Source organism: Bombina bombina, chromosome 5 (genome assembly GCF_027579735.1).
Source record: "Bombina bombina isolate aBomBom1 chromosome 5, aBomBom1.pri, whole genome shotgun sequence".
Lineage (NCBI taxonomy): Eukaryota > Metazoa > Chordata > Amphibia > Anura > Bombinatoridae > Bombina > Bombina bombina.
The window spans coordinates 634,746,025-634,771,227 of record NC_069503.1 but is presented as its reverse complement, the minus strand read 5'-3'; the positions used below and the strand labels follow the sequence as shown (position 1 = coordinate 634,771,227).

The 25,203-nt window shown below is 37.8% G+C and overlaps 1 protein-coding gene across 1 annotated transcript in view; it reads right to left on the bottom strand.

The window, feature by feature from the left end:
• The window catches only part of EPB41L4B (erythrocyte membrane protein band 4.1 like 4B), a 433,805-nt gene that overhangs the window by 73,416 nt on the left and 335,186 nt on the right, over positions 1–25,203 (bottom strand). The window contains exon 12 of the mRNA XM_053714600.1: positions 6,633–6,742. Coding sequence (XP_053570575.1) covers positions 6,633–6,742 — 110 coding nt within the window. The remainder of the gene's footprint in view (positions 1–6,632; positions 6,743–25,203) is intronic.

Genomic DNA, 25,203 nt, shown 5'->3' with positions numbered 1-25,203 from the left:
CTAGAACAAAAAATTATAAATCAAAGAAACAGATTAACACATCATATTTTTCAAGAACAATTTACTCAACAGTTTCTGGTCCTTTCCAAAGCACTCAATATAAATATCTATTAGACAACACACTAAAATAGGTTGAGTTTCATGTCCATTTTTCAAGCTAAATACTAGTGACACCAACACTATATAAATATCCAACCCCAATAGATTTGGACCAATGAATAAATTACATTACTTATAGCAAATATATGGTAACTCATTAACTACACAATTATATCTATCTATCTATCTATCTATCTATCTATATATATATATATATATATATATATATATATATATATATACAGTAAAGTCTATAGGTGTGGTTTATATGCTTCCTACTTTATAAAGATTACACAAATACATTAAACCGATATAATAAAAAAAAATTGATGTATGCAAGAAAGACGAAGTAGCTGCTTTGCAGTTCTTCCACTGAGGCTTCATTAAGTGCTAGTCAAGGACACAGCTATAGTCCTACTAGAATGAGCCCTAACCTTGAAAGGACGGAGGATTCTTTCTGATCTTATAAAGATTAAATAATAAATACTAACTGCCCAGAAATGCTGTGAAAATCTTCCGTTGTTTTTTCCATAGAATCATGGAAAAACAAATAAAAAAGTTAAATGATCAATTACAATTTGGTTAGTATAAAGCCACCTCTGGGAACACGGCAAACGCAACAAACACGCTATTGAAAGGAAACCCTATCTACTCTTGCCCACTTTCATCTTTCTCAAATGATATCCTTTTGTTAAAGTAAGGGGAAGGCAGAAGTTTCAAGGAAAAAGAGAGCCAGGATGAAGTACAAAAACCAGGAAGAGGGGGTATTCATGTCTGTCAGTCAGCCAGTGCAAACAGGGATTTAAAAATCCTTTACTCTTGCATTCAGAACACAAAGCAGGAGACAATTTAATACTAAAGGGAAGTATAACAGTTTGGTGACAAACAACATCCTAATCTCCCTAAGAAAGGACAGTGTGTCCTGAAAATTCTCTCAACCAAAAAAAATCTTGTAGAATAGCACTCAGGAACTTGTATACACATTATACACATAAATATATATGTATATAAGCATATACATATATATTTTCAGGGAACACACAGTTCCCATAGACCGCAATGTAAAGGCACTTTTTAGTGCCATTTTTTTTTTTACACCCCACACCCGCCAACTTTAGCCCCAAAAAACTGCTTAGCGCAATTTTTTTTAATTGAAAAAAAAATAAATACTTTTTTTTAAATAAAAAAACTAAATAATAATTTAATTTGGAGCCAATTGGGGCACTTTTTTGGTAAATGTTTTGAGTGTTAATTGCCACTTGTAATGGCTGGTTATTTATTGCGCACCCGCAAACGGGCAAATAGCGCTCCACTTATAATCTATCCCTTTATCAATAACAAAAATAAATCCCAGGGAGTTTACAGTCCCTTTAACTTATTTTTGAGCTGAAGAAACAATATATTGGATTCCCTTTTCTAAGAAGATGATAAAAAGATCATCAGATCAACAAGAAGTGGATTTTTTTTTTATGCCAACAGCATAAAAAATTGTCAAAGGAAGAGAAAGGAAGGCAACAGGCTTAGCTCTTGTTTCATATCCTTGGTGAGACAAGGATTCTTTCCCCTTGTAGAATAATTTAAGAGAATGTTTACAGTTAAACCAAACATCTGTCCATTCAATGCCAAGTCAGCTGGAGCTTAGAGCTAATGTCATCTGGCCAGGACCTTAACCATGGCAGTGTTTTAACTCCATTGATTCTTACAGCAGATTCAATTTTATTGTATGAAGCATAAGCTTTAGTAAGGAAAAATTTAATGTCTGCATCTGTTTAAAATGTCATCTTTTAGGAGAAAAGTAATCATCATATGATATACCCCTGCACATAAAAACAAAATTGTCCTTATAATATTATAAGGAATACTTGGTTTTAGTTCTATGTGGCTTCAACCATACAAACTGTATAATGTAGAACTGCCACACACCTTTCTAAATATTAATGCATAGAGAAAGAGAATGAACAATAGCTCAGCGGCTTGTTCTATGGCACAGTTACCACCTGAGGGTAGCTTCTTTAACCAATTGTGTTTTTTATAGAGGATAACTTTTCTGAAGGATATCAGTCTGATCCCACCTAACAAGGTCAGTCCCAAAAAAATTGGCAATTCTCCTCTGAACAAGGGAAATGGCACCTCTTCAGTGAGGTGCAGCCATATCTCTCTAGGCACAATGGGCAAGGAGTATACATCTGCTTTTCCCCCATCCCCAGGGTCACAATAGAGATGCATACAGGAAGAGAAGCAATCTGCCAGGAAGGAACAACAGCTCAGTTGTTTGTTCTATGGCCCAGTTACCATCTGGGAGTAGCTTCATTTAGCCCAATTGTGCTTTTCATAGAGGTGAACTCTCCTAAAGTAGAACAGTCTAATAATGCAAAACAAGGTAAGTCCAGCCCTTAAATACCAGACAAGTCTCCTCTGAACAAGGGAAATGGCATCCCCAGACGATCATTTTGGTCTCCCTAAGGTTGATGGGAAAAAACAGACATGGACACTTGCCCAGTGTGCTTAAAGGAATAATGGCATGCAAGAGGACCAAATAATGCCAAAACGATTCTCCAGGGTTTGCTATATTCATTGATCAGATAGGGATTGCCTGGTATTTCGGGGCTGGACTGATCTCGTTAGGTGGGATCAGACGGATATACTTCAGGAAAGTTCTTCTCGGTAAAAAGCATGATTTAGCTAGAAGAGGCTGCTCCTAGGTGGTAAATCGCCATAGAACAAGCTATTAAGCTGTTGTTCGTTCCTGAAAGAGCACTTCTTTTTTGGTATGTACAATTCTAAATATTGTTTCAAAGTATGGCTATACGTTACCTAATTACAAGTCTTAATTCTTTTCTATCAAAGTGTTTTTAAGCTATATTTGGGGGGAAAAGTCATATTTAATTGCGATTTGCATCCAATGTCATTTTACCACTTTTAAATGAATGTTGTTTTGATTGACATATCATAGTATGATATATTGCTAGCAGAACTATATTTAAATAGAAAGATTAAACAGTAACAGAGTAAATGAGGCTGAAAGATGACAACAAGTAAATCAAGTTCAACCTTCACATATTCTCTTTGATTCATGTGTTGATAAAAAGGCACCCTGCCAAGTGAGCTAACAGTAATACAGTTAATAAAAAAATCAGAGATCAGAGATATAGAAGGCTTTTTAAAAGCTTTATTGTGCACTTCAGGTTAGAGTGCAAGATACAGAGCAGGAGCTTTACATTTTTGCAGTGGCTACATTGCTGTATATTAATTTATGGGGGGTTTTCATGTGTGTTATATAACTATCCAAAGCACAGAATACAGCTGTGAAAAAGACAGCAACATCAGAAATATGTGAATGCTCATCACTTCTGTCATAAGGTGTAAGAATATATGAGCTCCAAGGTAACACTGACTATGAAAATGTGTAGTATAATCAAATAATAAAATGGCTCTAAAGATAGCTGCAGTCTTGGGAGGATAAACGATAGCAAGGTGAGAAGTTGCCACTCTGTAAAAATTGGGTCCAACAGTTTAATGCCCCTCTAATCTAGCTTTAAAAGGATATGTTGTAATAAAACCCCCCACTAAGCAGTGATTTATGCTTAATAGAAATCACTATAATAGATATCATTCATCATTTTAAATGGATTTTACCTTGTATTATTTTTTAACTATTTGCAGTGTCCATTACTTGCAGTGTCCATTACTTCCTGTCACAGCCCTGAAAAGAGGCTGGGGTCTCTACCAGAAGGCTTATCTAGCGTGATGCCATAAAACTTCTAGAGTAACATGAGTTGGTTTTCTATTAAGTGAATGCTAGATAAACAAAGAATCACATTTGTCCATGCTCAGAAGAGGCAGAATGCTACCCAAGTTGCCAACATTACAGCTCTCTTATTTCCCTGAGGGTAGTGACTACACTGAGAATTTCTAAGCGCTCATTTTGCAAGTTTCTTTTTATGTTTCCTTTGATTTAACATACTAGTTTTTACAAAAGGAGCACTGGTTATTATTTCTTTAAAGTGTGACCTCTTGTCACCTACAGTTTTCTTGAAATAAAGAGGGCTCCTGACAAATCTCTATATTGACCATGTATATGTTTATATAACTCACTCCTATCACATTTCAATCACCTCTTTAATAGAGTGAATGGACCCAGTTTGGGTAACTTTGCCTAACAGCTTAAATTTTCCATTCCCTTTATTAATTTTGTAGCCTTCTCTGAACCCTTTCTAGTTCAGCAATGTCTTTTCCAATAGCTTGTCCCCAAAACTGTACTCTATACTAAAGGTTGAGGCTTACCAGGGATTTATATAGAAGCAGAATTTTAGTTTCTTCTCTTGCATCCATATTTCTTTATAGACGAGCTAGTATCTTATTTGCCATAGACACTGCTGCCTTGCTTTTGTTTAAGTTTGTTGCTTATAAAAACCCTCTGTGCCTCTGTGTTCCCAAGTATTGCCCCATTTAAAGGACCAGTATATACAGTAGATTTACATAATCAACAAATGCATTATAACAAGACAACGCAACAGCATTTAGTCTGAACTTCATATGAGTAGTAGATTTGTTTCTGACAAATTTTAAGTTATATCTATTTCCACTCCCCCTGTATCATGTGACAGTCATCAGCCAATCACAAATGCATATACGTATGTTCTGTGAATTCTTGCTCATGCTTAGTAGGAGATGGTGACTCAAAAAGTGTAAATATAAAAATGTGCACATTTGTTAATGGAAGTAAAGGGCAAAGTTGTTTAAAAATCGCATGATCTATCTGAATCATGAAAGTTTAATTTTGACTTGAGTGTCCCTTTAAGTAATGGTTAACACACTTATTTTTGCTTCCAAAATGTAAAACCTAACCTTTATCAATGCTAAATCTCACTTTCTATTTACCACCACGTTCTTCCATTTTTTGCTAAATCTTTTGCAGGACCATTGTATCCTGGTCTGACCTAATCATCTTACAATTACTATTGGTCAATTTCACTGTGAAATTACTATTTACAATAATTTGACACGGTTATGTACCATGAGAAAGAAATACTACATGATACAAATCTAGAACAAAAACTAGAAAAGAGCGTAACTGCGACTCGCATAAAAGTATTTAATGAATAAAATATGAGCTTATACAAAATAAAAACAAGTATGTGCGCATCACCAAATCACTCAGATGTGGCAAACGCTCAACTCTCAACGTGAAAGTGGAAACTCCTGAGCGATCGGTGCCGCTTATAGCTGAAATTCAGTGGCCTTCAGTGGACACAAGGCGTTTTATAAGTTTGGATATTTTATTCATTAAATACTTTCATTTGAAGTGCAGTTGCGCTCATTTCAACTCAGCAGTTTGCTTGGGCAGTCTGCCATTAGGTGCAGCATACATTGTGAGGAGATGTAGTTCCCTAACTCCTGGTTTTCACCAGACTACTGAAAAACTCATTTAAAACTAGTAAATTCCCGGATAGAGTTGAAGATTTTATGTGTATTATATTACATTGAAGGTTTTTGGGACTATTGTACAAGACTCATATTACATACAAATAAGGTTTTATTTCACTTATGTTCAATGTTGATTCGATTTGTTTTCAAACATCTATATTTTATATATCAAATTTTGAGCCACACTCACCATTTGTTTTTTTGTTAATACATAAAATATGATGTCCAATAATGGTAACTAATAAAATCTATAAGATTTGTCATGTTATTCCTAATTAGGTTATACTTAAAGGGACATTTCAGTGACAAAATTACATGCTCTAAACACATAGTTAAAGTACTGCTCGGTACCCACAAGTCACACAACTGGGTTGCAGAGTTGCAGCATCACTAGTGATAAAATGACATGCTTTAACAAATTAGACCATGTCATTTATCACTTTAGTGGACCTCTAAAGTTGAACTGAATTCTTATTTTGTGCAACCAATTCATCTTTGGGGTTCAAAAGTGGACTAAGTTATAACCTTAAAATGATTAGTTCCTTTATCATAAATGTATCCATAGAATACTTATTGTTGACTGAAATGCAATTAATATTTTTTACTACAGGTACAAATCCCCAAATCAGGAATTCCAAACTCCAAACCTATCAAAAATTAATCCCCCACCCCCGTCTGTATGTCACAAACTTTCCTGACTGTGTCTTTGGTTTGAGTTTTGTGTTCTTAAATGCAAATAGCAGTCTATATTTAGTTAAAACAACAAATATTACGTTTCTAATTACAGCATTGTACTATGTTTCTGAGGGTACTATGTATACAAAAAGTATTAAAATGATATAAAACTACCTTTAGGTTACATGTACAAGCTGTATTATGACATAAATATTGCCTAAATGACATAAGATATTGTTGTTTACACTTGGTCCAATCCCCTCTCCAAACTGTTCTATTTTACAGATGCACATATACAAATATTCCAAACTTTTTTAAAATACAAACCTTTTATGGTCCAAAGCAATTTGGATAAAAGGGGTTTCTAACTATATCATGTTGTATTTTTAAAAATTGAAACAACAAAAAAATATAAAAAAATTGAAATATACCTTTAAATGTTGAATGCCTTCTTGATGGATATCGTTTGCTGGGCCGTCTTTCGAAGGTGCTGGTTCTTCGCAATCTTCCAGCATGAGTTGCTTGGTATTCAGTACGGCCACTAAAAAATAAACATGCAAATTAAAATACAACTGAAGCAGGTTGCAGTAGAACTGAAGTATTGCTTTGTTTATTACTATATGGTGGAAAACAGGAAGTAGTAAAGAAAAACATAATTTATATAAGAACTTACCTGATAAATTAATTTCTTTCATATTGGCAAGAGTCCATGAGCTAGTGACGTATGGGATATACAATCCTACCAGGAGGGGCAAAGTTTCCCAAACCTTAAAAATGCCTATAAATACACCCATCACCACACCCACAATTATGTTTAACGAATAGCCAAGTAGTGGGGTGAAAAAGAAAGGAGTAAGAAGCATCAACAAAGGAATTTGGAAATAATTGTGCTTTATACAAAAAAAATCATAACCACCATAAAAAGGGTGGGTCTCATGGACTCTTGCCAATATGAAAGAAATTAATTTATCAGGTAAGTTCTTACATAAATTATGTTTTATTTCATGTAATTGGCAAGAGTCCATGAGTTAGTGACATATGGGATAGAAATACCCAAGATGTGGAACTCCACACAAGAGTCACTAGAGAGGGAGGGATCAAATAAAAACAGCCATTTTCCACTGAGAAAATTAAATCCAAAACCAAAAAAAAAAAGTTTTTCTCATAAATGACAGAAAAATAAAACTTAAAACATAAGCAGAGGAATCAAACTGAAACAGCTGCCTGAAGAACGTTTCTACCAAAAACTGCTTCCGATGAAGCAAATACATCAAAACAGTAGAATTTAGTAAATGTATGCAAAGAAGACCAACTTGCTGCTTTGATCAACTGAAGCTTCATTCTTAAAAGCCCACAACGCGGAGACTGATCAAGTAGAATGAGCTGTAATTCTCTGAGGCGTGGCCTGACCCGTCTCCAAATAAGCCTGATGAATCAAAAGCTTTAACCAAGATGCCAAGGAAATGGCAGAAGCCTTCTGACCTTTCCTAGAACCAGAAAAGATAACAAAAAGACTAGAAGTCTTCCTGAAATCTTAAGTAGCTTCAACATAATATTTCAAAGCTCTAACCACATCCAAAGAATGCCAGGATTTCTCCAAACAATTCATAGGATTAGGACACAAAGAAGGAACAACAGTTTCTCTATAAATGTTGTTAGAATTCACAACCATAGGTAAGAATTTAAATGAAGTCCGCAAAAATGCCTTATCCTGATGGAAAATCAGAAAAGGAGATTCACAAGAAAGAGCAGATAATTCAGAAACTCTTCTAGCGGAAGAGATGGCCAAAAGAAACAAAACTTATCCAAAGAATGCATAGGCTCAAAAGGAGGAGCCTGTAAAGCCTTCAAAACCAAATTAAGACTCAAAGGAGGAGAGACTGATTTAATGACAGGCTTGATACGGACCAAAGCCTGTACAAAACAGTGAATATCAGGAAGCTTAGCAATCTTCCTGTGAAATAAAACAGAAAGAGCAGAGATTTGTCCCTTTAAGGAACTTGCAGACAAACCTTTATCCAAACCATCCTGAAGAAACTGTAAAATTCTAGGAATTGTAAAAGAATGCCAAGAGAATTTATGAGAACACCATGAAATATAAGTCTTTCAAACTCTATAATAAATCTTTCTAGAAACAGAGCCTGTAACATAGTATTAATCACTGAGTCAGAGAAAACACAATTTATGCTTACCTGATAAATTTATTTATCTTGTGGTGTATCCAGTCCACGGATCATCCATTACTTGTGGGATATTCTCATTCCCAACAGGAAGTTGCAAGAGGACACCCACAGCAGAGCTGTAATATAGCTCCTCCCCTAACTGTCATAGCCAGTCATTCGACCGAAAACAAGCCGAGAAAGGAGGAACCATAGGGTGCAGTGGTTACTGTAGTTTAAATTTAAAAATTACCTGCCTTAAAATGACAGGGCGGGCCGTGGACTGGATACACCACAAGAGAAATAAATTTATCAGGTAAGCATAAATTGTGTTTTCTCTTGTATGGTGTATCCAGTCCACGGATCATCCATTACTTGTGGGATACCAATACCAAAGCTAAAGTACACGGATGAAGGGAGGGACAAGGCAGGTACTTAAATGGAAGGAACCACTGCCTGTAAAACCTTTCTCCCAAATATAGCCTCCGAAGAAGCAAAAGTATCAAATTTGTAAAATTTTGAAAAAGTATGAAGCGAAGACCAAGTCGCCGCCTTGCAAATCTGTTCAACAGAAGCCTCATTTTTAAAGGCCCAAGTGTAAGCCACAGCTCTAGTGGAATGAGCTGTAATCCTTTCAGAAGGCTGCTGTCCAGCAGTCTCATAGGCTAAGCGGATTATGCTTCTTAGCCAAAAAGAAAGAGAGGTTGCCGAAGCCTTTTGACCTCTCCTCTGTCCAGAGTAGACAACAAACAAAGCAGATGTTTGACGAAAATCTTTAGTAGCTTGTAAGTAAAACTTTAAAGCATGGACCACGTCCAGATTGTGTAATAGACGTTCCTTCTTCGAAGAAGGATTAGGACACAAGGATGGAACAACAATCTCTTGATTGATATTCTTGTTAGATACCACATTAGGTAAGAACCCAGGTTTGGTACGCAGGACTACCTTATCCGTATGAAAAATCAGATAAGGAGAATCACATTATAAGGCAGATAGCTCAGAGACTCTACGAGCCGAGAAAATAGCTATAAAAAAAGGAACTTTCCAAGATAAAAGTTTGATATCTATGGAATGAAGAGGTTCAAACGGAACTACTTGAAGAACCTTAAGAACCAAATTTAAGCTCCATGGTGGAGCAACAGGTTTAAACACAGGCTTGATTTTAACTAAAGCCTGACAAAATGCCTGAACGTCTGGAACATCTGCAAAAGAATAGACAGAGCAGAAATCTGTCCCTTTAAGGAACTAGCTGACAATCCTTTTTCCAAACCTTCTTGGAGAAAAGATAATATCCTGGGAATCCTGACCTTACTCCATGAGTAACCCTTGGATTCACACCAATAAAAATATTTACGCCATATCTTATGTTAAATTTTCCTGGTGACAGGCTTTCGTGCCTGTATTAAGGTATCAATAACTGACTCGGAGAAGCCACACTTTGATAAAATCAAGCATTCAATCTCCAGGCAGTCAGCCTCAGAGAAATTAGATTTGGATGGTTGAAAGGACCCTGAAGTAGAAGGTCCTGTCTCAGAGGCAGAGACCATGGTGGAAAGGATGACATGTCCACTAGATCTGCATACCAGGTCCTGCGTGGCCAAGCAGGTGCTATCAGAATCACCGATGCTCTCTCCTGCTTGATCTTGGCAATCAGTTGAGGGAGCAGAGGAAACGGTGGAAACACATAAGCCAGGTTGAAAGACCAGGGCGCTGCTAGAGCATCTATCAGTGTCGCCTTGGGATCCCTGGACCTGGATCCGTAACATGGAAGCTTGACGTTCTGGCGAGATCCAGTTCTGGTTTGCCCCAACGATGAATCAGTTGTGCAAATACCTCCGGATGGAGTTCCCATTCTCCCGGATGAAAAGTCTGATGACTTAGAAAATCCGCCTCCCAGTTCTCTACACATGGGATATGGATAGCTGATAGGTGGCAAGAGTGAATCTCTGCCCAGCGAATTATTTTTGAAACTTCTAACATCGCTAGGGAACTTCTTGTTCCCCCTTGATGGTTGATGTAAGCTACAGTCGTGATGTTGTCCGACTGAAATCTGATGTACCTCAGAGTTGCTAACTGAGGCCAAGCCTGAAGAGCATTGAATATCGCTCTTAGTTCCAGAATATTTATTGGAAGGAGAGACTCCTCCTGAGTCCACGATCCCTGAGCCTTCAGGGAATTCCAGACTGCACCCCAACCTAGAAGGCTGGCATCTGTTGTTACAATTGTCCAATCTGGCTTGCGAAAGGTCATACCTTTGGACAGATGGACCCGAGATAGCCACCAGAGAAGAGAATCCCTGGTCTCTTGGTCCAGATTCAGTTGAGGGGACAAATCTGTGTAATCCCCGTTCCACTGACTGAGCATGCATAGTTGCAGCGGTCTGAGATGTAAGCGTGCAAACGGCACTATGTCCATTGCCGCTACCATTAAGCCGATTACTTCCATACACTGAGCCACCGAAGGGCGCGGAATGGAATGAAGAACCCGGCAGGAATTTAGAAGCTTTGATAACCTGGACTCCGTCAGGTAAATTTTCATTTCTACAGAATCTATCAGAGTCCCTAGAAAGGAAACTCTTGTGAGTGGGGATAGAGAACTCTTTTCCTCGTTCACTTTCCACCCATGCGACCTCATAAATGCCAGTACTACGTCCGTATGAGACTTGGCAATTTGGAAGTTTGACGCCTGTATCAGGATGTCGTCTAAATAAGGGGCTACTGCTATGCTCCGCGGCCTTAGGACCGCCAGAAGCGACCCTAGAACCTTTGTAAAGATTCTTGGGGCTGTAGCTAATCCAAAGGGAAGAGCTACAAACTGGTAATGACTGTCTAGAAAGGCAAACCTGAGAAACCGATGATGATCTTTGTGTATCGGAATGTGAAGATAAGCATCCTTTAGATCCACTGTAGTCATATATTGACCCTCCTGGATCATTGGTAGGATGGTACGAATAGTTTCCATCTTGAACGATGGAACTTTGAGGAATTTGTTTAAGATCTTTAGATCCAAAATTGGTCTGAAGGTTCCCTCTTTTTTGGGAACCACAAACAGATTTGAGTAAAAACCCTGTCCCTGTTCCTCCTTTGGAACTGGATAGATCACTCCCATAACTAGGAGGTCTCGTACACAGTGTAAAAATGCCTCTCTCTTTATCTGGTTTGCAGATAATTGTGAAAGGTGAAATCTCCCTTTTGGGGGGGAAGCTTTGAAGTCCAGGAGATATCCCTGGGATATAATTTCCAACGCCCAGGGATCCTGAACATCTCTTGCCCACGCCTGGGCGAAGAGTGAAAGTCTGCCCCCTACTAGATCTGTTACCGGATAGGGGGCCGTTCCTTCATGCGGTCTTAGAGGCAGCAGCAGGCTTTTTGGCCTGCTTACCTTTTTTCCAGGTCTGGATTGGTCTCCAGACCGTCTTGGATTGAGCAAAAGTTCCCTCTTGTTTAGCATTAGAGGAAGTTGATGCCGCACCTGCCTTGAAGTTTCGAAAGGCACGAAAATTAGACTGTTTGGCCCTAGATTTGGACCTGTCCTGAGGAAGGGCATGACCTTTTCCTCCAGTGATATCAGCAATAATCTCCTTCAAACCAGGCCCGAATAGGGTCTGCCCCTTGAAGGGAATGTTAAGTAGCTTAGATTTTGAAGTCAGCTGACCATGATCTAAGTCATAGCGTTCTGCGCGCCTGTATAGCAAAACCAGAATTCTTAGCCGTTAGTTTAGTCAAATGAACAATGGCATCAGAATAAAAGAATTGGCTAGCTTAAGTGCTCTAAGTTTGCCAAGTATGTCATCCAATGGAGTCGCTACCTGTAAAGCCTCTTCCAGAGACTCAAACCAGTACGCCGCAACAGCAGTGACAGGGGCAATGCATGCAAGGGGCTGTAGGATAAAACCTTGTTGAATAAATATTTTCTTAAGGTAACCTCTAATTTTTTATCCATTGGATCTAAAAAAAAAAAGCACAACTGTCCTCGACAGGGATAGTAGTACGCTTTACTAGAGTAGAAACTGCTCCCTCCACCTTAGGGACTGTCTGCCATAAGTCCCGTGTGGTGGCGTCTATTGGAAACATTTTTCTAAAAATAGGAGGGGAAGAGAACGGCACACCTGGTCTATCCCATTCTTTATTAATAATTTCTGTAAACCTTTTAGGTATTTGGAAAAACATCAGTACACACAGGCACTGCAAAGTATTTATCCAGTCTACACAATTTCTCTGGCACTGCAATGGTATCACAGTCATTCAGAGCAGCTAAAACCTCCCTAAGCAACACGCGGAGGTGTTCAAGCTTAAATTTAAATGTAGAAATATTAGAATCAGGTATCTTTCCTGAGTCATTAACATCACCCACTGACTGAAGCTCTCTTTCCTCAGCTTCTGCATATTGTGAGGCAGTATCAGACATGGTTCTTAAAGCGTCAGTATGCTCTGCATTTTGTCTCACCCCAGAGCCATCTCGCTTACCTCTAAGTTCAGGTAGTCTGGCTAATACCGCTGACAGTGTATTATCAATGACTGCCGCCATGTCTTGTAAAGTAAATGCTATGGGCGCCCTAGATGTACTTGGCGCCATTTGAGCGTGAGTCCCTTAAGCGGGAGTCAAAGGGTCTGACACGTGGGGAAAGTTAGTCGGCATAACTTCCCCGTCGTCAGATTCCTCTGGTGATAAATTTTTTAAAGACAGAAAATGATCTGTATTGCATAAAATGAAATCAGTACATTTGGTACACCATGGCTTTTAAACATAATAAACAAGGAGTTTCTTCTATGTCAGACATGTTTATACAGACTAGCAATGAGACTAGCAAGCTTGAAAAACACTTTAAATCAAGTTAACAAGCAAATATAAAAAATGGTACTGTGCCTTTAAGAGTAACAAATTTTGTCAGAATTTGAAAAACAGTGAAAAAATGCAGTAAATCAAACAAATTTTTTACAGTGTGTATAATAGGCTAACAGAACATTGCACCCACTTGCAAATGGATGATTAACCCCTTAGTTCAAAAAACGGATCAAAAAAACGAAATAGACGTTTTTTAACAGTCACAACCAACTGCCACAGCAAGCTGTGGCCCTACCTTCCCCAATAAACGACTTTGGAAAGCCTTTGGGCCCTTTAGAGATGTCCTATAGCATTCAGAGGGCCTTTGAGGGAAGCTGGATGTCACAGTTTGTAATTTTAACTGCACCAACTGTAACTTTTATACTACAACAGTTGAAAGCCTCAGGAAACTGTTTCTAGTCAAAATTTAAGCCAGCCATGTGGAAAAAACTAGGCCCCAATAAAGTTTTATCACCAAAGCATATATAAAAACGATTAAACATGCCAGCAAACGTTTTATATTGCAATATCATAAGGGTATCACCCCTGGGAGTAAGCATGATACCAGTCGTTATTAAATCACTGTATTCAGGCTTAACTTACATTAATCCGGTATCAGCAGCATCTTCAGTGTGTTCCATCTCTAGAAAAAATTATAACTGCACATACCTGATAGCAGAATAAACTGCACGCCATTCTCTCGCTGAAGTTTTACCTCATCTGTGTAATCCCCTCAGACATATGTGAGAACAGCAATGGATCTTAGTTACAACCTGCTAAGATCATAGAAACCTCAGGCAGATTCTTCTTCTATTTACTGCCTGAGATAAAATAGCACAACTCCGGTACTATTTAAAAATAACAAACTTTTGATTGAAGAAAATAAACTAGCTATATTTAACCACTCTCTCCTACAACGTCCTTGCTTGTTGAGAGTTGCAAGAGAATGACTGGGTATGACAGTTAGGGGAGGAGCTATATTACAGCTCTGCTGTGGGTGTCCTCTTGCAACTTCCTGTTGGGAATGAGAATATCCCACAAGTAATGGATGATCTGTGGACTGGATACACCATACAAGAGAAACCTCTATGACAGGCGTTCAATTTCCATACCTTCAAATTTAATGATTTGAGATCCTGATGGAAAAATGGACCTTGAGACAGAAGGTCTAGCCTTAATGGAAGTGGCCATGGTTGGCAGCTGGACATCCGAACAAGATCCACATACCAAAACCTGTGAGGCCATGCTGGAGCTACCAGCAACACAAACAATTGTTCCATGATGATTTTGGAAATCACTTTTGGAAGAAGAACTAGAGGCGGGAAGATATAAGCAGGTTGGTAACACCAAGGAACTGCTTACGGATCCACTGCTTGCGCCTGAGGATCCCTGGACCTGGACAGGTACCTGGGAAGTTTCTTGTTTAGATGGGAAGCCATCAGATCTATTTCTGAACGACCGCACATCTGAACAATCTGAGAAAACACATTTGGATGGAGCTACCACTCCCCCGGATGTAAAGTCTGACGGCTGAGATAATCCACTTCCCAATTGTCTATACCTGGGATATGAACCGCAGAAATTAGAGAGGAGCTGGATTCCGCCCAAGCAAGTATCAAGATACTTCTTTCATGGCTTGGGGACTGCGAGTCCCACCCTGATGATTGACATATGCCACAGTTGTGATAGTGTCTGTCTGAAAACAAATGAACGGTTCTCTCTTCAACAGAGGCCACACCTGAAGAGCCCTGAAGATAGCACAGAGTTCTAAAATATTGATTGGTAACCTCGCCTCTTGAGGTTTCCAAACTCCTTGTGCTGTCAGAGATACCCAGACAGCTCCCCAACCTGAAAGACTTGCATCTGTTGTGATCACAGTCCAGGTTGGACGAACAAAAGAGGTCCCTTGAACTATATGATGGTGATCTAACCACCAAGTCAGAGAGAGTCAAACATTGGGATTTAAGGATATTAATTGTGATATTTTTGTATAATCCCTGAACCATTGGTTCAGCATACAAAGCTGGAGAGGTCTCATATGAAAACGAGCAAAGGGGATTGTGTCCGATGCTGCAGTCATGAGACCTAAAACTTCCATGCACATAGCCACTGAAGGGAATGACTGAGACTGAAGGTTCTGACAAGCTGAAACCAATTTTAATCACCTCTTCTCTGTTAGAGACAGAGTCATGGACACTGAATCTATCTGGCAACCTAAAAAGGTGATCCTTGTCTGAGGAATCAAAGAACTTTTTTTGGTAAATTGATCCTCCAACCATGTCTTTGAAGAAACAACACTAGTTGATTTGTGTGAGATTCTGCAGAAATGTAAAAACTGAGCTAGTACCAAGATATCGTCCAAATAAGGAAATACCGCAATACCCCGTTCTCTGATTACAGAGAGCAGGGCACCGAGAACCTTCGAAAACATTCTTGGAGCTGTCGCTAGGCCAAACGGAAGAGCGACAAATTGGTAATGCTTGTCTAGAAAATAGAATCTCAGAAACTGAAAATGGTCTGGATGAATCGGAATATGAAGATAAGCATCCTGTAAGTCTATTGTGGACATATAATGCCCTTGCTGAACAAAAGGCAGAATAGTTTTTAAAGTCAACACTTTGAAAGTTGGCACTCTTACATAACGATTCAAAATTTTCAGATCCAGAACTGGCCTGAAAGAATTTTCTTTCTTTGGGACAATGAATAGATTTGAATAAAATCCCAGACCCTGTTCCTGAAATGAAACTGGTATGATTACCCCTGAAAGCTCCAGATCTGAAACACACTTCAGAAAAGCTTGAGCCTTTACTGCATTTACTGGGAGGCGTGAGAGAAAAAAACCTTCTCACAGGAGGTCTTACTCTGAATCCTATTCGGTACCCTTGAGAGACAGAATCTGCCCAAATGTTTTGGAAGAATCTTAAATTCCCCCCTACCAGCTGAGCTGGAATGAGGACCGCACCTCCATGCAGACTTGGGGGCTGGCTTTGGTTTCTTAAATGGTTTGGATTTAGTCCAACTTGAAGAAGGTTTCCAATTGGAACCAGAATCTTTGGGGGAAGGATTAGGTTTCTCTTCCTTATTTTGATGAAAGGAACGAAAGCGGTTAGAAGCTTTAGATTTACCCTTAGGTCTTTTATCCTGAGGCAAAAATCTCCCTTCCCTCGAGTGACAGTTGAAATAAACGAATCCAACTGAGAACCAAATAACTTATTACCTTGGAAAGAAAGAGATAGTAATCTAGACTTAGATACCATGTCAGCATTCCAATATTTAAGCCACAAAGCTCTTCTAGCTAAAATAGCTAAAGACATAGATTTAACATCAATTTGGATGATATCAAAAATGGCATCACAAATAAAATGATTAGCATGTTGAAGCAAGCGAACAATGCTAGATAAATCAGGATCCGTTTCCTGTTGCGCTAAACTTTCCAACCAAAAAGTTGATGCAGCTGCAACATCAGCCATAGAAATGGCAGGCCTGAGGAGATGACCTGAATATAAATAAGCTTTCCTTAGATAAGATTCAAGTTTCCTATCTAAAGGGTCTTTAAAAGAAGTACTATCTTCAATAGGAATAGTAGTACATTTAGCAAAAGTAGAAATAGCCCCTTCAACTTTGGGGATCTTTTCCCAAAACTCCAATCTAACTGCTGGCAAAGAATAAGAATTTTTTAAACCTTGAAGAAGGAATAAAATATGTACCAGGCCTATTCCACTCCTTAGAAATCATATCAGAAATAGCATCAGGAAGAGGAAAAACCTCTGGAGTAACCACAGGAGGTTTATAAACAGAATTTAAATGTTTACTAGTTTTAATATCAAGAGGACTAGTTTCCTCAATATCCAATGTAATCAACACTTCTTTTAACAAGGAACTAATATACTCCATTTTAAATAAATAAGTAGATTTGTCAGTATCAATATCTGAGGAAGGATCTTCTGAATCAGATAGATCCTCGTCAGGTGAGGATAATTCAGTATGTTGTCGGTCATTAGAAATTTCATCAACTTTATGAGAAGTTTTAAAAGACCTTTTACGATTATTAGAAGGTGGAATGGCAGACAAAGCCTTCTGAATCGCATCAGCAATAAAATCTTTTATATTCACATGTATATCTTGTACATTAGATGTTGAAGGAACAACAGGCATAGTACTATTACTGATGGACACATTCTCTGCATGTAAAAGCTTATCATGACTATTACATACCACAGCTGGAGATATAATCTCCACAAATTTACAACAAATGCACTTAAACTTTGGTAGAACTGTTATCAGGCAGCAGGGTTCCAACAGTGGTTTCTGAGACAGGATCAGATTGAGACATCTTGCAAATGTAAGAGAAAAAACAATGTGTAAAGCAAAGTTATCAGTTTCCTTATATGGCAATTTCAGGAATGGGAAAAAAATGCAAACAGCATAGCCCTCTAACATAGAAAAAGGCAAAAAGGACATAGGAATGGGGTTTTAAAAAATGAAATTATTTGGCGGCAAGTATGACGCACAACGTAACTGAAATTTTTTTGGTGCTAACAAAATCCGGAAATGACACCCTTGAGCAAGGAACGCGTCGCCAACTAAGACTTCGGAAATGACGCAATAAACTTTGGCATTTTGTGCCATCGCGAGCCTAATTTTGCCAGCAAAATTTAAAGAGAAAACAGTCAATAGAAAAAAGACTATACCCCAAGTAAGAAAAAATATTTTCCTAAATATGCTTTTCCCCAAATATAAAACTGACAGTCTGCAAAAGGAAATATACATAAACCGGACTCATGGCAAATATAAGTACAATACATATATTTTGAACTTTATATTAATACATAAGGTGCCAAACCATAGCTGAGAGTGTCTTAAGTAGTGAAAATATACTTACCAAAAGACACCCATCCACATATAGCAGATAGCCAAACCAGTACTGAAACAGTTATCAGTAGAGGTAATGGAATATGAGAGTATATCGTCGATCTGAATAAGGGAGGTAGGAGATGAATCTCTACGACCGATAACAGAGAATCTATGAAATAGATCTCCCGTGAGTTAAACCATTGCATTCAAAAGGTGATACTCCCTTCATAACCCTCTGACATTTACTGTACTCTGAGAGGAATCAGGCTTCAAAATGCTGAGAAGCGCATATCAACGTAGAATCTAAGCACAAACTTACTTCACCACCTCCACAGGAGGCAAAGTTTGTAAAACTGAATTGTGGGTGTGGTGAGGGATGTATTTATAGGCATTTTGAGGATTGGGAAACTTTGCCCCCCCGGTAGGATTGTATATCCCATACGTCACTAGCTCATGGACTCTTGCCAATTACATAAAAGAAACTATGGTCATGTATATGTGATTCCACTTTCTACAGAACATGTATTCTACTAAAACTTGTTAAATAGCATTCAGATTTAAAGGGACAGCAAACCTCAAAAATAATGTTATATAATTCTGCACATAGTGCAGAATTATATAACATTATATTAGCCTTATCTGTATTAAACGTAATATTGCCTTTTCATTTTAAAAAAAACCCCGGCTGTTTTACAGACCCACTCTCTGCTCAGCGGGTCTGTTTTATTCAGACAGAGCAGGAGCGAGCTGCACTTTGTGTTATGGCGCGGTCGGGCCGGGCTGTGACTATACAGCTGGCCCGATGCGCTGTGTGAATTAAACAGACCTGCTCAGCAGAGAGCAGGTCTGTAAAACAGCCGGGTTTTTTTTAAATTAAAAGGCAATATTACGTTTAATACAGATAAGGCTAATATAATGTTATATAATTCTGCACTATGTGCAGAATTATATAACATTATTTTTTAGGTTTACTGACACTTTAAGAATATATCATCCTATAGAAAGTATGGGTAATAACTACCATTTTTACATTTCAAGATAGCAGACATCTTTCATTAAATACAGCAGCAGAAATTAAAAATACATGAACACATGATAACTTTGTTCTGAATGGCTACTACCACTATTATTATTATTTATTATTATTAATGTATTATTTTTATCATCATTTACTAATTTAAAGGAATAGTCTAATAAAAAATAAACATTCATGATATAGATAGAGCATGCAATTGTAAGCAACTTTCTAATTTATTCCTATTATCAATTTTTCTTCATTCGCTTGGTATCTATATTTGAAAAAGCAAGAATGCAAGTTTAAGAGCTGGCCCAATTTTGGTTCAGCACCCTGGGTAGTGCTTGCTGATTGGTGGCTACATTTAGACTACCCAGGTGCTGAACCGAAAATGGGCCAGCTCCCAAGCTTACAGTTTTGCTTGTTCAAATTAGGATAACAAGATAAAGTAAAATTGAAAATAGGAGTAAATTAGAAAGTTGCTTAAAATTGCCTGCACTATCTGAATTATGTAAGTTTAATTTTGACTAGACTATCCCTTTAAGGAACCACTTGATAAAGTACAAGTAAAAAAAACTATTCAGGATTATTTACATTAAAAAAAATCTATTTAATGTGTTTTCATTTAGTCAAGAAACTGTAGAGATGAAAAAAAAAATAATAGATCGCTGATCTAGGACAGAACTTAATGGGAACGTAAAGTGAAACTTTTATGATTCAGAATTTTAAACAATGTTAATATTTACTTATATCAAATTTGTTTTGTTCTCCAAGTATCCTTTTTTTGAAGGGCATACCTGGGTATGCACAGGGGACATCCATGTACTGCTGGGAGTTACCTGGTGATTGGTGGCTACATACATATACCTTTTTATCATTGGCTCAAAAGATTTGTTCAGCTGGGTACCATAGGTGAATTGCTGCTCAAGAACCTTCTCTTCAACAAAAGATAACAAAGAAAACTTGATAAAAGAAGTAATCTGAAAAGTTCTGGCATGCTCTATAAGAATTCTGAAAGTTTAATTTTGACTTCAATGTCCCTTTAACAAATTAATGAAACCAATAAGCACTTGCTCCTAAAATTCTACTTTTGTTTCTTTTGGAGTTTTTTACACTTTTATATTACTATTATCATTTATTTGTAAAATGTCACCAAATTCAGTAGCACTGATATTAAAGCATTCCCAATCTGCTAAATACTGTATGGCTTGCTTCACATTGTGTGGTGGCCTCTAAATCGCAAGCAAATTTGTCAACTCCTCATCTAGGACTTCAAATTAATGTAGACTGTGACAAGTCTTAGAGGATAAAGAGGAGCTCATCAAAGATGTGAGTAAAGTGTACAAGCTTTGACAGCTCTATACACCTTACTGTACGGATGTAGTCAAGACAATGTTATTATTCCTTTGTTAAATATATTTAAAAAAAACTGCATGTCAACAGAAGCTGCTTGTCATATTGATGTGCAACAGTAATTAAATGTAGCACACAAACTGACAAACTGCTCTCAGTAGTTTTACTGAGTTACTAACTATCTGAATGCTAAATATTGAAACTGCTTCCTCTACCTGCCTAATATATCATTACCAGATGTGACTCCTGTCAGCAATCACCCAAAGAACAGAACAGTAAAATTATGTACAGTAGGGTAGAACTCCCAGTTATAATGACTTCTATAATTGACTTAACTCCTTATGCCTATTGGGCGTAGGTACTACATCACAGGATACTTTGACAGCTAAGACCCCAGCCAGAGGCAGAAGGCATCTGCCTTCATATGGTAAGGGAGCCCTGATCACGCTTCCTTTATCATATGAAGCCAGAATTCTGAAGCAGACCGTTACACTCTGTGCCACTGTCTGCATTGGCTTGCGGTGATGCTGTGGGAGGGAAGGAGGGTGGGCAGCGCATCGCAGGAGGGGGGAGGGAGGGGATGAAAGGACAGGTTCCCTACCTACGGAAAAAAATTATTAGTGAGGAAGAGGAAGGGATGGGTTCCCTACCTACAGAAACGGTTGAGGGGGGGGGACACTATGAGTGATCAGTTGAGGGAGAGGGATTGCTACAATACCGATTATTTTAATTTATTTTTTCATAAAGAATAATAAATAAAAAAATCTATAAAGTGGGTCCTGGCAGCTGCCAGTATCTAAGATGGTAGCACCTAGTGAGAGGTGGGAGGGTTAGAGAGTTATTGAGGGGGGGGGAACAGGAAGGAGTGGGGGGGAGGGGTCCCTACACTACAGAAATAAAATAAAATATAAAAAATAAATACTATCACTAAACTGCATACTGGCAGACTGTCAGCCAGTACCTAAGATGGTGGTGGTTAAACACATTGCTAAAGTCATCTCCACAATACCAATGCACTACTAGGACCTAGCGTAACACATCTGGTGAGCCAATGACAAGATGCATATTTTCATAGCATCCAATCACCAGCTAACTTCCAGTAGTGCATTGCTAAGTTTGAGCCTACCTAGGTATACCAAAAGAACAAAGTCAGAGCGATAATAGAAGTTAAAATTGCACGCTCTGACTGAACCATAAAATGTAATTTTGTATTTCATAGCCCTTTAAATAACTTACAGCCCAGTATCATAACTGGCTACATTTAGAGTCTTCTTTCAAATAAATATTTTTTTCTATTTCAAATAAATTTCATTTACAAAAATACATTAAGTGTTACCTAGTTTTACTCTTCAATAAAAGACAAAAAGAACAAAAACAAATTTGATAACGGTAGTAAATTGGAAAGTTGTTGAAAATTGCATTCTCTGATTCATGAAAGTTTCATTCAAATTTCAGTATCCATAAATAAAGTTTTATTAGAACACAGCCTCTCGTATATTTTTCTGCATGGTCTATGGCTGCTTTCATGCTACAACGGCCGACCCAAGTAGTAGCAATATAGACTGTGTAGCACTCTCATCTCCTCGCACTTCTGCTACAATATATGTTGTAACAATATTCTCAACTCAAAGGAAAAAAACGGTCAGAAAAAGTAGAACATTTAAAATGGGACCTCATCACAACAGAATTTCTTCACAAAAATCAAAACGAGGTTGTAACAAAAGTATGTTTTCCGAGTGGCTCATTTTGTTTGCAATATATATTTTACATTTTGTCAATAAAAGTTTTAATACAAGTACCTTCATAATAATCCTCAGTATTGCCTTTTAGCCTACAAAGCCTAAAATATTTAATATCTTTACAGGTATATGATTAGTAAACTTGCTGTAAAGTATCACAGCCATTCAAATTCTGCAAACAGACACCTAGATTACGAGTTTTGTTGGTAAGGCTGTGCGGTGCTAACAAGCAGTTTTCCCTCACCACTAACCTACAGACAGCGCTGGTATTACGGGTTTTTACAAACCCGGCGTTAGCCGCAGAAAAGTGAGCGGAGAGCAAAATTTAGCTCCACATCTCACCTCAATACCAGCGCTGCTTACGTTAGCGGTAAGCAGGTAAAACGTGCCCGTGCACGATTTCCCCATAGGAATCAATGGGGCGAGCCGGCTGAAAAAAAACCTAACACCTGCAAAAAAGCAGCGTAAAGCTCCTAACGCAGCCCCATTGATTCCTATGGGGAAATAAAAGTTATGTCTACACCTAACACCCTAACATGAACCCCGAGTCTAAACACCCCTAATCTTACACTTATTAACCCCTAATCCGCCGCCCCAACATCGCCGACACCTGCATAATATTATTAACCCCTAATCTGCCGCTCCGGACACCGCCGCCACCTACATTATACTTATGAACCCCTAATCTGCTGCCCCCAACATCGCCGAACCCTACATTATATTTATTAACCCCTAATCTGCTGCCCCCAACATCGCCACCACTATTAAAGTTATTAACCCCTAAACCTAAGTCTAACCCTAACGCCCCCCTAACTTACATATAATTTAATTAAATCTAAATAAAATAACTATCATTAACTAAGTTATTCCTATTTAAAACTAAATACTTAGCTATAAAATAAACCCTAAAGTAGATACAATGTAACTATTAGTTATATTGTAGCTAGCTTAGGGTCTATTTTAAAGGTAAGTTTTTAGTTTTAAAAGGGACACTGAACCCAATATTTTTCTTTTGTGATTCAGATAGAGCATGAAATTTTAAGCAACTTTCTAATTTACTCCTATTATCAAATGTTCTTTATTCTCTTGGTATTTTGATTTGAAATGCAAGAATGTAAGTTTAGATGCCGGCCCATTTTTGGTGAACAACCTGGGTTGTCCTTGCCGATTGGTGGATAAATTCACCCACCAATAAAAAAAAAGTGCTATTCAGAGTTCTGAACCAAAAAAATGCTAGGATGCCTTCTTTTTCAAAAAAAGATAGCAAGAGAACAAATAAAAATTGATAATAGGAGTAAACTAGAAAGTTGCTTAAAATTGCATGCTCTATCTGAATCATGAAAAAAATGGTTTCAGTGTCCCTTTAAATAGGAATAATTTATTGAATTATAGCAATTTTCTTTAGATTTATTTAAATTATATTTAAGTTAGGGGGGTTAGGGTTAGACTTAGAGTTAGGGGTTAATAACTTTAATAAAGTTGCAGCAACGTTGGGGGCGGCAGATTAGGGGTTAATAAAATTAAACTAGTGTTTGTGATGCGGGAGGGCGGCGGTTTAATATATTTTTTATAGTGGCGGCGATGTCCGGTTCGGCAGATTAGGGGTTAAACATTTTTATTTAGTGTTTGCGATGTTGGGGGGCCTCGGTTTAGGGGTTAATAGGTAGTTTATGGGTGTTAGTGTACTTTTTAGCACTTTAGTTAAGAGTTTTATGCTACGGCATTAGCCCATAAAACTCTTAACTACTGACTTTTAAATGCGGTATCAGTCTTGACAGGAGAGGCTGTACAGCTCACTTTTGGTTAGACTTGTAATACCGGCGTTATGCAAGTCCCATAGAAAATATAGGATACGCAATTGACGTAAGTGGATTTGCGGTATTTTCGAGTCTGACCAAAAAAGTGAGCGGTACACCTGTCATTTCAAGACTCGTAATACCAGCGAGCGTTAAAAAGCCGCGTTAAGACCTCTTAACGCTGCTTTTTAACCCTAACGCACAACTCGTAATCTAGTCGAGAATTTTTATTTATAAATTCAATTTTAACATTTCTTTTGTTGAAGATTTTTTTTGGAATGAAGTGCTTAAAAGGACAGTAAAATCTAAATTGCATATAATGTTTGCGTGTCACAAAATTGTATTTTATTTTTTTAAAACATTTTCAGCTCATGGGCTTTTATAGAAACAGGGAGCAGGCCTGATTTGGTCCCAAGGTCTGCCTACCCATTCTTTACAGCATAAATGACCAATCAAAAGCTGCTCTAAGGTGAAATGTGTATTTAACCTGAAAACCTCATATTCCTATATAGTAAGCATGAAAGTCATTTAACTACATAGTAGTTCATTCATATAACTGAGCAAACTTTTAATTTAACATTTTAATTTTCACAACTTCCTATATTATTCTGTGTAGATGATAATGGATAGAAGAGTGAGCTGTAGGGTATACACTACACAGAATAACATAGGAGCTGTTAAAGTTGGACAGGCTGGAGATAGTCAAAGTGACTGTTAGAGAATGTTGCCCCCTTTCACCCACCTCACAAAATGCTTTATAGATAGGAGGCAGATAATTTATAAGGTATGATGAGAAAACCTTACTTATTAATGACTGCACACAATAGCCACTTGATATATTCACTAACAATTCAAACATGCTTGTAAATGTTACATTTCCAAGCAAACCGCCAACTGGGAATGCTATATTTAAAATAAAAAAGTTAACACATGATGATCTGTATACATGTATTGTCTATCAAAATCTTAAAGGGACAGTAAAGTCAAAATTAAGCTTTCACTATTCACATAGAACATGCAATTTTAAACTACTTTCCAATTTACTTATATTATCTCATTTGCTTTGTTCTCTTGGTGTCCTTTACTGAAAAGCATACCTAGGTGGGCGCAAGGGCAGCAATGAACTAGTGAGAGCTAGATGCTGACCGGTGGCTGCACATATATGCCTCTCATCATTGGATTACTCAATGTGTTCAACTAGCTCCAAGTAGTGAATTGATGCTCCTTCAACAAAGGATACACAGAGAAAGTAGCAAATTAGA